Source organism: Felis catus, chromosome B3 (assembly GCF_018350175.1).
Source record: "Felis catus isolate Fca126 chromosome B3, F.catus_Fca126_mat1.0, whole genome shotgun sequence".
In the NCBI taxonomy this organism is placed as follows: Eukaryota; Metazoa; Chordata; class Mammalia; order Carnivora; family Felidae; genus Felis; species Felis catus.
This window is the reverse complement of record NC_058373.1, coordinates 51,609,861-51,625,829: the sequence shown is the minus strand read 5'-3', so window position 1 is coordinate 51,625,829 and position 15,969 is coordinate 51,609,861. Positions and strand designations below refer to the sequence as shown.

At 36.8% G+C, this 15,969-nt stretch overlaps 1 protein-coding gene across 8 annotated transcripts in view; it reads right to left on the bottom strand.

Annotated features, from left to right (window-relative positions):
- FAM214A (family with sequence similarity 214 member A) overlaps positions 1–15,969 on the bottom strand; it is a 115,124-nt gene that overhangs the window by 50,886 nt on the left and 48,269 nt on the right. For 2 of the 8 annotated variants that reach the window (XM_045059293.1, XM_045059294.1), the window contains exon 1: positions 12,132–13,969. The exons of 4 other annotated variants lie outside the window; for them this stretch is intronic. In XM_045059293.1, coding sequence (XP_044915228.1) covers positions 12,132–12,168 — 37 coding nt within the window. In that variant the 5' untranslated portion in view covers positions 12,169–13,969. Of the gene's footprint in view, positions 1–12,131; positions 13,977–15,969 lie in introns of those variants that run through there. 2 more of the 8 variants (XM_045059299.1, XR_002742932.2) reach the window with 2 other exon arrangements.

Genomic DNA, 15,969 nt, shown 5'->3' with positions numbered 1-15,969 from the left:
TTTTCAAGAGTCTAAGAGTGCCTGGGTGGTTTAGTTAAGCATCTGACTTCAACTCAGGTCATGATCTTATGGTTCATGGTATGTTTGGGAGTTCAAGCCCAAAGAGTCAGATGCTCAACCAACTGAGCCACCCAGGTGCCCCTAAATTTTTTTTTTAGTTTACCTATAGAAAATGATTTCAGTGATGTCAACATGGTGAAATATCCTACAGCCATTAAAATAATTGTATGATATAGGAAAATATATGATAAAGTCCATTAAGTTAAATAGCAACATATACTTTATATTCATAATTTTGTTCAATAATGTATAAACTCAAAGACCGGTATCAAAAACAATAAAAAAATTTTCTTAAACCTTGCTAAAGTTTGCTTAAGTTTGCTAAAATAAGCTTGCTAAAGCTCCTTACTAAGGACCTTTACTACTAAAAAACTTTTTTTAAGTTTATTGATTGATTGAGAGGGGGGAGACGGAGAGGGGAGATAGGGAGGGAGGGTGGGAGAGAGAGGGAGGCTCAGTGCTGCCAGCACAGAGCCCAAAAAGGGGCTCAATCCTATGAACTATGAGATCATGACCTGAGCCAAGATCAAGAGTCGGACACTTAACCCACTGAGCCACCCAGTTGCCCCTGCTAAATATTTCACTTCTTAAATAAGAGCAATTTAGAAAAAAAAAGTATTACCTTTTACTTTCACCATCACTTCAGAAAAGGCATTTAATTACAAAAATTTGGAAGGCATGATCACAGAAAACCAAGTCCCTCTTGAGAAAGGCTGCTGCTACCTTTGCCATGGACAAATGAAAAGCTAATGTTAGACTAGCATGGGTCTGAGGATCAGCCTTTGACAATCACCACCATAAGGTACTAACCTGAAAACTGACTTCAGTGTGTGTGTGAATGGTAACCCACAGCCCAACTAATGGGGTCCTTCCCCACCCTCTCCACTTGCTTCTACCTCAATCAGACTGGGAAGCTTATCTATCATTTGAAAGAGCAATGATGAGAAGGGTAGAAACCATGTTCCATAAAAGTGGGAAATTGCCAATTCTTCAAAAGGGGGCAATGGATCAGAAGTCTATGAGAATGATAGTTTGCCAGAAAGAAAATGAGATGTAATAGCACCAACAAAGAATACCCACCGGTTCCTCTAGTGATTCAACCAGTTGAAACAGGCAGACAATGCCACCCTTGTAACCATTTATTTGTTCAAGTGGATTCATTCATTAACCTCTGTGCAAATGTGGGAGATCAATTCTTTAGGATGGAAAATTACAGTTTAATTGTAAGTGGCTATTGTAAGGATATCACCTCCCTATAAGGGCGGGGAGAACAGAAACAATACTCTCTTCTAATTTTTTTTCACAAAGGAAGTTTCATATTGTTTTATCCCCTTTAAAATGGTACCTCTGCCAAAGACAATATCCTTTGATAAAGATAATGATCAAGCAGTAGGATTTAATGCTAATGTAATGCTTTTATTAATGTTTTATTGGATGACTCTGTGGTCATCATCGTCAACTTCAGTCAGGCAAGTACAGAATATTTCCTTGAACCAGATTAAATTGGCTTTAGTTCAGCCAATTCACACACAATTAGAACTGTAGTCAATTGAACATAGCTATTATGATCAAGCAATTATTTGTTGTTGTATTTTTCCAAAATCATCTGTTTAGAAAATAAATTTGCCAATCTGCTTTCATTCCATGTTTAACTTAGATCTTTTCCCTAAATTTTGATACCTAAATAACAGATCTTAATAACATTTATACTTGAAATAGATCTAGAAATTCCTAGATCTCTCAAAACCAAAATCTAATGATAAAAACGTTGTAGCAACTTGCAAAAAATATGAAAACTCCACACACTAGAAGCCAAAAGAGCTGGACAGCCCCAAGACCTTGGGAAAGGTCAATTAAAATCTGTAACCCTCAGCAAACTCACTTGTAAAATGAAAGTGTGTGAAACTAGATGTCCCCTTCCACTTTAAACAGTATCTGATTCTACTTGTGCAATTTTTGGAATCACAAAATACTACCATCCCATTTATTGTTAGTACCACTTTGGCCATAAGCACAGACTGATCCTGGCACATCTAGTCAACCACAAACTAAAAACAGTGATGGGGTTGCTGGTAGAGTAAAAAACTTTTCCCAAGCACAGTTATTTTTGCATTTTGTGATTTGAAATCTTACAATCATCTATGCCTCCTCTCTTTCTCTTGTCCTCAGTAAGCCATCAGTGGTAAGGGCTGACTGTTTCTATTAACAACCTCCCATACTTGGTCCCTTACCTTTCCCAGTTTGGCTGGTGTACTGGATGCATAAAGGAGAGTCATGAGAGATGAGGTGAAAAAGAACCCTACCTACCTTTTTTCACTTCTCTCATTACTGCCTTTAAGCACTCAATACTCTGGCCAAACTGATCTACTCATTCTCTCCTAGAGCCTCCTCAAGATATCCCATCCTCTATATTTTAATGAATCACTTAGAATTCCTCCTGTTTCCAGCACTCCTCTCATAGCTCTACCTGAGTTGTTTTAATCCTTCTTTCCTACAAGGCCAATATTTTTAAAGCCTTACCATAGAAAAACTTTGTGATAATGAGGTGTGATTCATCCTTTTGTGCATCAGGGGAGCACTCCAACTCTCCTAACATACCTACTGCCTTTCTGGTCTTCACATACCTCACTAATTATCAATGATTCCCCCAAATTATAACTCAACAATCACTTCAACTTTTAAAAACTGCATATTAAATATTAAAATCTCACCATTTATGCAAGCCTTTTTTTAAAAAAAATTTTTTTTAACGTTTATTTATTTTTGAGACAGAGAGAGACAGAGAATGAACAGGGGAGGGGCAGAGAGAGAGAGGGAGACACAGAATCTGAAACAGGCTCCAGGCTCTGAGCTGTCAGCATAGAGCCCGACACGGGCTCGAATTCATGGACCATGAGATCATGACCTAAGCCGAAGTCGGACGCTTAACCGACCAAGCCACCCAGGCGCCCCTATGCAAGCCTTTTAAAACTTTCTTTGGCAGACTTTTTAAATTTTCTTCATAAAAGTCTTAAAATTTTCTATTGAGTTCATCCAAGATTATATTTGCTGCTCTTGTGCATGAATTTTTTTTCATTACATTTTCTAACATAATTTCTACTCAGATGGAGTTAAAATTTTAACTCTACCACCTAATCAAATTTCTATAGATTGGGGTGCCAACTGGCTCTCTTGGGACAGGATGTGACTCTTAATCTTGGGGTCATAAGTTGAAGCCCCACACTAGGCAGAACTTGCTACTCTAAAAAGTTCTACAGATTAAAAAAGGGGGGGGGGCACAGGGTGAGGGGTCGGTGAAACAGGTAAAGGGGATTAAGAATATGCTTTACTGTGATGAGCACTGAGTAACGTATACAGTTGCTGAATTACATATTGTACACTTGAGACTAACATAACACTGTATGTTAATTATACTGGAAAAATACATTAAATGAATAAATAAATAGGGTATAAAATAATGATTTCATCTTGGGGTGCCTGGGTGGCTTGGCTCAGTTGGTTAGCGGGCACCACAGAACCCGCTTTGGATCCTCTGTCCCCCTCTCACACTGCCCCTCCCCAACTCTGTCTCTCTCTCAAATAAACATTAAAAAAATAAAATAATGAGGTGATCTCTATTGCAGTTTAAACACATATTTCATCATTAGGTGTTGTCCATCTCATTTGATCCCATTACACTCTTTCATGGTTTTTTATTTATTTTATTTTTTAAAGTTGATTTGATTTTGAGAAAGAGAGAGAGGGAGGGAGACCAAGGATCCAAAGCAGAATCTGAAGCAGGCTCCATGCTGACAGCAGACAGCCCAATGTGGAGGTCGAACTCATGAACCCTGACATCATGACCTGAGCCGAAATCAGTCGCTTAACCAACTGAGCCATCAGGTGCCCCTTTTTATTCTTTTATTTATAAGAGTTTATTGCACCTTACACTTTCCCTTCCTAAAACCTAACACAAAGAAAATTAAATTATTTGCATCTCTCTTCTAACCCATTAGGCTCCACCAGAACAAGATGGTCCTGTTGCTTGGCCTATCTGCTTGGCATGAACAAGCACTGGAACACCTGTTGAAATAATGAGTGGTCAATGTTCCATTATGTCTTATTTTCTTCATATTTCAGCTTATTTCTGATTAAAGTGAGTAAAGCTTGCTGTTACCCTCTTCAGATAATTATTTTATTCTTCTCTTGGGTTTGATATTTTAATTCCCAACAGGTTTTCTATTTTTTCATATTTAAAAAGCCAAAGTTAGAAATAAAATTCTACAAATGTATCACCTGAAACATTGCACTAAATCTAATTATAATCTCCTTAACTTTCTTCACTTCCCATAGCAGGTCTTAGTCAACCGGGCCTAGTTCCTGCTCTTTCTCACCAAAATAGTTTTGTTGTTTGAAATGCCCTTTATCAACATAATTGTTTAAGTAAACTCTACACCCAACATGGGGTTTGAACTCACAACCCTGAGATCAAGAGTGGCATATTCTACCTACTGACCCAGCCAAGCACCCCAACAGAATTCTCTTAAATGGAACAAGGAAACATTTGTTTTTAAAATAATGAAATTGGGTTAGGTAATAGCTAAACCTCTAGCCTAGAGAGAGTGAGTGAGAAAGCATTTTCTGAGTTCTAATTTCCATACTGATTATTGTCATTTTGCCTTTTAAGGGATTATAGAGAGAAATCATCATAACAATCTACTGGCTGCTTATATGGCAAGTATGGAGGAGCTTCAGCTCTAGAAAAGAAAACTAAATTTTAAGTAATTTTAAAGACTGGCTAGAAGGTAAAAGAGAAGTATCTACCTGTCAAAAACATCAGTGAAACCTAGCTCTTCTCCCCCAAGGCAATGGGAGATCAAGCTGTTGTGCCGCCTTCAAGTAGAGGGCAGTCTGATGGAGATGATATAGCTAAGCCTAATTCATGGTGATATGATAAATGGTAACACGGGTAAATTAGGGTGCTAGGGAATGCTTAAGAAACTCAATCTTGGACATCAGAGAAAGCTCCCAGAGGACTTGATATTTAAAACGTAAGAATTAAAACTAGTCAGTGTTATTGAGGAAATTTCCATTTGTCCTCCCTCCTTAAAGTCCAAGCTGCCACAATCGTGCTTTTAAGTCACACCATCACGGACGCATGGGCACAAACTTAGAGCTACACTAATATAATTCATTTCCTTCTTACCTGCACTAACCCTATGTAATTTCATTTCTCAGTGTTCTGCATAAACCATTTAGACCTAACTCATCACTGTTTCAGGGCCCGAAAAATCCTCAAGTAGGAAATATTGTCCTCTTCATTGTCCTTTGTGTGAATATTCCTGATTATATGGCATTATCACTCCGTACTCCAGAAAGAACCATAGGACGAAAAGATGAGAAAACAGTGTCACAGAAGGAAGCAAAATACTGTCTCTTAAAACCACAAATTCTAGATTTAGCTATACACTCAGGTGACCCTGTGCTAAAAAAGCAACAATCCACTATTCCAGTGCTGTTTTGTTCTGTTCTAGCTTTACAAATCCCAGATAACTGGCACGTAAGTTTCTCAAATTATACTCAAGCTTAACCTAATTTAGTCTTAACATTTTTACCTCATGGGAATACAGTTACAACATAGGCTGGTCCCCAGAAATACACTCTGTCCTTTCAACCTCCTTCCCACAGGCATGACCCCTATTTCTTCTAAGTATTCTCAACATTCATATTTTCCACTGTGTGTTTGCATGTGTGAAACCTAAAACAGCAGAAATAAAAAGTGGATAGAATAGAGAATTTTTTTTAATTAAGAGTTGAGAAACTTGAGCACATACAGTAAAATCAGTTCTGCTTGGTTCTGCTTGAATAAAGAAAGAACTAGGTGACATCCATAGCAGTCTCTATCTCCAGTGCAGAATGATTTCTGGGGGAAAGTCCAAGTGGTAGCCTAAGGCCAAAGAAGGTGTCTTCTAGGTCTCCTGTAATATCAATCTACAACTCGGAGATGGCATGTAGGTCCTGGGGATCTCGACATTGCATTCCAGGTCTGGTCATTTTGTGCAAGGTTCTCTATCAGAAGCCCAACCAAAATATAGGAGTCAGCATAGGAATAAGGGGGACTCCCCAGGGAAAACCTATCTGCAAGAGCACTAATGTATGGAGTACATGTTGGAACATTTTACCATTTTTTTTTAGAAGCTACAAAACAGTGCTCCAGGTCACTACTTCACACTTTGCTTGTATACATATCTTATACTCCTATCCAGTCTATCTTAAAACTCACTCTTTAAAAATTAATGCTTTTATGTTTTGTCTAAAACCAAGATATGTTCAACAAGATTTCTTAACCTAAGAGAATTTATGAACCTCTGGATATTTTCCACAAAATCAAGTGTGTATATGCATAGATGTGGTGTTTTGCTTTTTGTTTTTTTTCCTAGCAAGGGGACTGACAATTTTAAGCAGATTCTCAAAAGGGTCAGTACCCCAAACTGAGAAATACTGACACAGAGAAATCTCTCTTTTGTTCTTTTTCTGTGTGGATTTCTTGAGAAAAGTGATTTAAAGTATGTATCCCCCCATCCACCCACTCCACAAAATATACCAATGCAATGCAATTGGGTAAACCAGAATACTTATTTCTAAAATGGTTCTCCTATCCTCTTCATCTGTTGCAGAACAGTCTCTGGACCCAAAGCAGAAGCTAGTTGGGCAGTACTATTGAATATATTAACAGTGATAAAATGGAGTACGCTTGAAAAAGATCTTTTCTTTACATTTGCTTGTTCTCTAATTCTCAATAAGGTAAACTGTGTCTTCAGCAAATTGGAGAGCTAAATAATAGAAGTATATATAGGAATCACAAAATCTTGGCACTTGATGAAAATATGAAAACCAGGATGGGAACTCAGATTATACCTCTCTCCCAAAATACTGTTAAATTATGACCACCCAAAGCAACAAAAATAATGTGGTCAGTTGTAATCTTGTATACTTGTTAAAATGACTGAAGAGTAGTTTCTGAACATTTCGGCTTAGATGTTTGAGTTTTTAAAATTTAACCCTACACCACCAGCTTTTCTTTTCTGAAAGTTTTTATATTTCAATACAGTTACATTCATCATGTATGTGATGATATTTAATTTCTGGTTCCCAGGCCACTGGCTTATCCCTTGTCATTAATGTGGGTGGCAAATACAAGGTCACCCTTAGCCTAATCCTAGCTGAGGGATTCAAAACAAAAATCAGAAACAAGTTACTTCCCAGTAAACAAATCCCCAGTGGATTTAGCAGCTCTAGTCCATTAGCTCAGCATTTGTGAACACTTATGTGTATGCACATGCACACATGTGCACACACACACACCCAAGATAACATCATCAGTTTTCTGCCTTCTCCTCTTTATCTTCCTCTGCTACCCATTATTTCCTTACTTTTATTGACTATTACCTTTCTTCAGAAATTTAGCCATGTACTTCTCTATGAAACCAGTACCCTTTCTTCTGCCCAAATACCAGTATTTCCATGACCTTCTATATCATGAAGTATTAGAAAATTGAGAAAACTACATGTATATCAACATATGTGAAGCTCATGGGTAAAGTCTAAAAAACTATACTTAGTATCCTCAGAACTTAAAAATGTAGAATAATTAAAAAAATTTTAATGTTTTATTTATTTTTAAGACAGAGAGAGACAGAGCATGAGCAGGGGAGGGGCAGAGAGAGAGGGAGACACAGAATTCGAAGCAGGCTCCAGGGTCTGAACTGTCAGCACAGAGCCCGACGTGGGGCTCGAACTCACAAACTGTGAGATCATGACCTGAGCTGAAGTCGGATGCTTAACCGATTGAGTCACCCAGGCGCCCCAAAAATGTAGAATAATTTTAATGAGTATATTATAAAATCTCACATGTTATTGAGTATTAACTCTGTGCCACTTGGGCCAGTACTTTTCTTACACTGTTTCATTTAAACTCCACAATTACCCTAAGGACCTCCTAATACTGATGGGGAAACTACTGTTCAAAGATGTGAAACCATGCTCAATAGAACATAGGTAAATAATAACAAATCATATAGAATAGATAAGACAAGCTCCCCCAAATTTGAACAACAACAAAAAAAATCTCAAAATACTAACAAAACAGAAACCAACTTAGATTTTAACGGCCAATACTTAGCAATAACTCCTGTTAAATAACAGGAATGCCTGGGTGGCTCAGTTGGTTAAGAGTTTGACTCTTGATTTCAGCTCAGGTCATAATCTCACGATTCACGAGCTTAAGCCCCACATGAGGCTCTGTGCTGACAACATGGAGCCTACTTGGGATTCTCTCTCTCCCCCTAACTCAAAATAAATAAATAAGCTTTAAAAAAATGTTAAATAACAGACATATTTAATTGATTAGTAGAGTTTCTCTTTCATATTCAGGATGACAAGAAGCTTATAGCAAAATCTGAGGTCCAACTATGTATGAGCCTTATTTTTTTCCACTCCATCTTGACTATTTCTTATAATTTATAATTTTAATGTTCCTGTGTTTATCATAAACTTTATAATTCAAGTCCTTTGATGTTCAGAAGTTTCTGAATGAGTAAAATTGAGAAGACGAGCAAAGAAAGAACAAGAAAATATTTCCAGTTTATCAATACTAATCATGTTACCACTTTTGTTTTTAAAGGGGTGTACTGACAACCCTTTTTTTTTTTAAATGTTTGCTTAGTTTTCAGAGAACGTAGAGGGGTGAGGGGCAGAGAGAAGGGGACAGAGGATCCGAAGTGGGCTCTGCACTAACAGCAGAGAGCCTGATGTAGGGCTCGAACTCACAAACCATGAGTTCATGACCTGAGCTGAGATTGAACTCTCAATCGGCTGACTCACCCAGGTGCCCCTCACACTACCACTTTTAATTCAGTCTCAGCACAAAGGATTATACAATCAGATTCAAGCAATAGTGCAAACAACTGTATTTTTAAAACTTGGGTCTTTGATTTCAGATACAGTAACATCTGAAGGTTAAAAAAATATGTATTTGCAGGGGCGCCTGGGTGACTCAGTCAATTTAGCCTGACTCTTGATATTGGCTCAGGTCATGATCTCACGGTTCGGGAGATTGAGCTCGTGTCCGGCTCTGCACTGTCAGTGCTTGAGATTCTCCCTTTCCCTCTCTCTCTACCCCTTCCCTGCTTGTGCTCCCTCTCTCTGTGTCTCAAAAATAAACATTCAAAAAAAAAATTAAAATATATTTATTTTTACTATACTTTTGGAAAAACAATACAGCATATACAACAGCACTGTTGCCATATGAAAATGCCTGACAAAAGTTGTCAAGACTATTCCCTTGACAAATCTTTCTGGAATTCAGAACATAAACAAGTAATGGTATTTTTGCAAGGAAGAGGCAAAACAAAAACATTGTGTCATACAGCACTTAAGCACACATATAGGAATCAAATATTAGGGTAATATTTGAAGTAGGAATTATTAATAAAAATTTTTTCACAGGACACCTGGAGAAAAAAGAAAAACTCAGTGTTACCCCTTTCTGAGGTTTTAAATTACAGAATTTTCTGAAGAACTGTACATGAGACACTGTTTACATATTATTGCCTGATGATTTCAAAATAAACAAATTTATTTAAAATAAAATCAGTTATATCATTGTATCTGATAAATACTAGTACTTTTATTTCCTATTCTTTATCAAGTGGCCAAAACAAAAAAAGAAATCACTATTTATAAGAACTGAACTATTTTTTTTATTTTACAAGTACACAAGAGTATGGTCAATTTAAAGATTTGACATAGAATAAGGCAACAAAAATACTATTGTCAAATAATAGATAAATTCAAAGAGTTGAAACTTCCTGCAATGTTACTATATTTGACCAGGGTATAAACATCAGTTATTACCCTGAGGTTTTGATACTAGACAGAAACTTTCAGATGTTCCAGTATTAAAAACATCTTTAGGTGCTGAGCCCAGGAATAAAATTTGAGATTCTGCCAAGACTATTCCTCCTGCAACACAATGGCAAAGCTTTTGTGTGACACAGCAGTAGACCCAACTTTCTTGCCAATATCACTTTCCTTTATCTTTTACAGCACATGAACGAAACTAGCCTGCTCTTAGGAAGTCTATTAATTCCCAAGAAATAAACCAAGAGGAAAAGGTAGCAGATCAATTCAAGGAAAACTTTGGTTTTTGTGGTTCTATAATTAAAAAACAAAATTAGTAACTGATGAGAATGACAGCTCTAGAAAACAGAAACAAGGAGAATGGCTTCCATGTGGTTAGAGTTACATTCAACGAACCTGGGTTCTCATTATCCTCTGCCTCCCAACCTCTGGCTCCCTCACAGCTCTTTTTCTGTACATGGGTGCTTTATATTGTGGGGCCACCAATTTTGAAGAATACAGTAGCTTTCTTTATTTTGTTACAATTTTTTAAAAGTTATTTATTTAAGAAATCTCTATACTCAACATGGGGCTTGAACGCACGACCCTGAGACTGAGTCACATACTCTTCCAACTAAGCCAGCCAGCTGCCCCCATTTTGCTATAATTTTTATGGTAACTCCTATCAAGTTTTAGTTTTGGGTTCTACCTAACAAAATGAAAAAACTAAGAAATACCAGAGTTTTGTTTTGTTTTGTTTCAAGTTCAGCAACATGCAGGTTTGTGTGAAACACTTTAATGTTTAAGGATAATTTGTTTTATACATTTGCATCTATTATTTGAAGCCGTTAACACAAATATATGTATAATTAAAAATGATCAGTGATGGCCACCAAAGCATGAGCTATATTTGCATTCTTTTCAAAGAAATGTCTCTTCTCACTTATCAAATTATGCTAACACTGACTGCTAAATCTACCTAATGACAGGTACCTCCTGAAAAGACTAACAACAAAATCAATCCCTATGGAGATGAGAAATAAAGCTTTAATATCAACTTTAAATTTATATTATACCCATTTTATTCATCAGACATAGATCACTGAGTGAATTAAAGAGGAGCCGGTTACACAACCAGGTGAAAATGAATAACTAAAAGAAAACTCTTCGTAAATGGGCAATATGCTAATTAGTCTCCTGCTTTAATTTAAAAGAATCATTAGTTAAATCAACTGTGTAAACTCTATATGAGAAAATGTAAAAGAAAAAAAACAAAAAACTTTTATCTAAGATAAAACTTGCGTGTAATCAATTAATTAGAGAAACCGGTTTTTCCAGATCCCATAAAACCAAACTGCAACTCATAGTCTGTTCAATTATTAAAATATTGAATAAGTGAGGCTTAATTTAATAAGATTTTTACTATATTTGCTGCATTAACTAAGACAGATATAGAAATATTACATTTAAGAGGCTTACTCTAATTTTAAAATACTATCTTAACCATTTGTGTTATGTTGTCTTCAACATCCTTTATTTTTCCCACTTTCCATTTGGACATTTAATAGAACACTGACTTTGCAGTTGGTTAATACAACTATCCTTTATCTGAACTGTTCAGAAGTAGTCAATGGATCAAATAATTACAAGAGTGCACAATTTGAGGTAGCATCTTCAGAAATCCTTTATAAAAAGATAGCACGTTCAATTTCCTAAACTATGCCAAAATTATCACTAAGCTAAATTCTGACTATCTCTGTCAAATTCAGAAACAATGAATTCAGTTAAAAATATGTAACTTACTTTAAATACTTTCTCCCTAGCAGCTTTTATTTTTCAAAAACACTTCCTGCTCCCAAATACAGTTAATGCTTCTGGCTAACTCCCCATTCTCTTACCCTATATTCTCATTTTTATCACATTTTTCCCCCTGTTAAAGTGAGCACATTGTATTTTGGTTTCTTTTCTTCCTACTCATTGTTCAGACCAGCATTTTAATAATCTTTTAAGCAATGCTGTTCAAAGAAGATATGAAGCTAAAGGAAATTCTCTAAGTTCAATGTTTTTCAAAGAGAGATTTTTCTAGGCCTATTTATTAAAAAATCTATGCAAAGCAAACACCACAACTGGTAAACAGCTACAGAAAATTCAAAGTTTAAAAATAAAGCCGTTAAAAACACTTCATTACACACCTTCTCTGTGAAGCCCTTTGTTTCCACTGAAAACCATACTGGAATCCTTGTATAAAAGAAGTTGCCTTCTGGCTGTCAATAGCTACACAGTCAGTAACTGAGGGATCCAGATGTCTGCAGTGGTTAAAACAAATGTTCAGCAGTGGGTGCTGATTCCGCTTCCCTCTGTGTAAGGTTTTCCACAAAGGCAGCAGAGTAAAGTGCACATAGCAACAGCACTCACAGCTGATTGGATGGAGGGTGTGCTCAGCCGCCCCTGCCTGCTAGGTCCACTACAGCTTCCTGTCTACTTGGCAGCACTATCATGTTGTCTTTGCTCTTCTTACCAACTCAGCTGTGTTTAGGCAACTTGAAAGGAAAGAGGAGTAGAACAATAATGACAAAAGTATTCTAGCATGCGCCCCTAAAATGGGTGTCTCTGGGTGTTTTTAAAAGAGAGAAATTCATAAGGCAAACATTTATTTCAGTATTTCACATAAAACAGGACAAAGAAGGCTGGTGGAGGCAATCAATTTATTATTTCACATTTCAAGTAAATCAGGTTCTACACCAAGAGAAACCCTCTGAAAACAAAGAAATATAAAAACTCATAACAATTAGAATAAAACATCAGCCTCCATTTACCAGAACAAAGAATTCCTTTACAACAAGCTTCACAAAGTCCTAGAAAAGCACAACCTGTTAGTTAAAATGGGATAGGGTATAAAGTAGCCCCCTCAAATGTATGCAGTGCCTTTTGAGAAGATAAAAAAAATTGAAGGTTAAGAAATTAGAAAAAGATCTGAAAAGGAAAAATAGTTTCTAAGCAAACTCTCAACAATAAAGATTTAACTAAGTATTTGCATTAAAACGTCTCTTTTTACAAAAAGCAACAAGGACATTTAGCCTGAATTCATTTATTTTTATCATAAAATTATCTGGAGACATTGAGGGCATAGGAGATTTTCTTCAGGTTTCAAGTACCGGGCTTCAATGTTATCAGTCTATATCATCTCCTCAAGCTTTAAGAACAACAACAAAACTCCCCCCACCAACTTACAAAGATGTTTCGGGAGAGTTAGTGCCCATGGTAAGAGATAAACAGATAGGAAGGATCGAAAAATTCCCGTTTAAGAAATATTTCCTGTGAACATTACATAAACTAGGATAGTGTTTTTTAAACCTTAAAAGCAATTAAACTCTTTTTATTTACATTATTCCAATAAAATAATGGTTAATGGTGGCTTTAGGATTTCTATCAAGAGAGGTTTGTGGGAGAAAGCAGAAGCTACAGGAGCAGCACACTGTTTATTACTCAGATCTTTGTTTATCTGGAGTGTCTTGGGGGTAGGGAGCAGAAGCTGATGGAAATGCTGGCTCTATTAAGGCACCCCATGAGCAACATGAGGCTATTTTTAAATGAGAGGCCACAGACAACGCTGCAGTTTCAAATCAGCCCCAGAGTCCACAAGATTCCACCCCTGCAAAAGCTTCTAGGACTTTTACAGTATACGAGTAAGAGTACGGAGTACACAACCTGTGAGGGTTAAATGTCATTACCTCAGTGTAAAGAAAAAACCTGATCATTGGCTCCGCAATTAGCCAGAGGGAGAACTGCTAAGCCCTCTGAGAAAATAACAAGAAGAAAGATGTGTTTGGGAGCACAAGAAGCCTGTGAGGTAAGTGACTCAGACAAAGAATGGCATAGAAGAGAGCAAGGAGTTTGGAGACAGACCAACCAATGTGGGTTCAAAACATGCAACTGTCATTTATAAACAGTAACAGGCTTTACTAAGCCACTCTGAGCTTCTGTTTTCTTACTTATAAAATGGAGTTGGGGTACCTGCGTGGCTCAGTCAGTTAAGCATCCAGCTTCAGCACAGGTCATGATCTCAAGGTTTGTGGGTTCAAGCCCCACATCGGGCTCTGTGCTGACAACTCAGAGCCTGGAGCCTGCTTCATATTCTGTGTTTCCCTCTCTTTCTCTGCCCCTCCCAGACTAGGTAGGGCTGTCTTTCAAAAATAATTAAAAAAAATTTTTTTTTCATGGAGTCAACTTACAGGGATATTGTGAAGGCTAAAAAATGCTGTCAGCCAGACTGGACTTTTGGTTACTAAGGACCCTCTAAGCTTCTTCAAAACTTGGGAGTTTCTGCAAATACTATTCCTCTCTGCTAGGAGTGGTCTTCCACAAACCCTTCAATAAACAAGTCTCAGTTTAAATCTCTCTTCCACAGGGCAGCTTTCCCTGATCCAAGACTAGTCTTAGGCTCCCTGTACCTCCTTCTTAGTACTTAGTTCATAGAATGTTAAATAATTATTTGCAAAATGACTTCTCCTCCACCACCTATAAGTGCTTTAAAGAGAAGTACTATGTTTGTCTACATTATTGGTTATCTAGCACCATGCCTGATTCCTATCCCATATGATACTTGGTTTGATCTGATTGCACAACCATGAGAGGTAAATAGAACAAGTATCATTATCTGCATTGTTCAAATAAAATCAGCTCTAAAAGTTTATTTACCCAAGTCAAAGTCATAAACCTAGAAGTCAAAGGAAATTTTTTAAATTTTTGGTAGAATAACTTGGGGGTGCCTGGGTGGCTCAATCGGTTAAGCGTCTGACTTCGACTCAGTTCATGATCTCGTGGTCCGTGAGTTCAAGCCCCGCGTCGGGCTCTGTGCTGACAGCTCAAAGCCTGGAGCCTGTTTCAGATTCTGTGTCTCCCTCTCTCTCTGACCATCCCCCATTCATGCTGTATCTCTGTCTCAAATAAACGTTAAAAAAAAAAAATTGGGAGGGCACCTGGGTGGCTCAGTCGGTTGAGCATCTGACTTTAGCTCAGGTCATGATCTCACAGCTCTTGAGTTCGAGCCCCCCATGGGGCTCTGTGCTGACAGCTCGGAGCCTGGAGTTTGCTTCAGATTCTGTGTCTCCCTCTCTCTGCCCCTAACCCAGTTACATTCTATCTCTGTCTCTCTCAAAAATAAATAAACAGTAAAAAAAATTAAAAAAAAATTTTTTTTGGTAGAATAATTTTATAATTCAAAATCTACCTCTATCACTCTCAAAACAGGAAAAATAATATACAATCCCTAAATTATTTTGGAATATTTCCTTTCAGTTATAATCCTCAAACTTTTAAATTAAAGGCTAATGGAATCCTCTATAATCTAAAACTATTAACATACAAAGAAAACTTATAAAAATATTAAATTTAGTCAGAAACATGTAATTATAAATGAATTAAAATGTACATGACACATGCCACCTTAAAAAGTAAAATCTAACAAAGATTTAGTGAAATGTTTCTTCTATGGTGCCAGTTTTCCAATAAATTTCAAAGTGGCACTTTATGTAACTGAAGAATGCTTGCTTTTCCCTACTTTTGTTTATCTTAGTACACAAAGCTATAAATGGGTATGCTATAAAAGAATGGCAGGTTATCTACTTTGTAGGTCTCAACAGTCTACAAATTAAGAATCTAATAATATAAAATTCTATATGGAGTGCTAGTTCCAGGTTCTCAATTTACAACACCCAACCATGAAAAGCCCCCTTTTCCCCCTGCAACTCATGTAGCATTGTCATAATTGTGCTCTACAAATGGACAGTACATAAAATATAAATTGCTTATATTATCCTAATGTAAGGAAATACATTAAAAAGGAGATCTTCCATTAATTCTTTTAACTACATATTCTAAAAACAAAGTAGAAAAATTTCAAACATCAACTGTTTCAGATCATCTATTCCCTCCATTAGCAGAAATAATTGGGAACTATTTCCTTTTAAGAAACTTCAGAGATAATCATGCCAGCTTAGATACTTTCTAAGCAAAAAACATATATTGCTA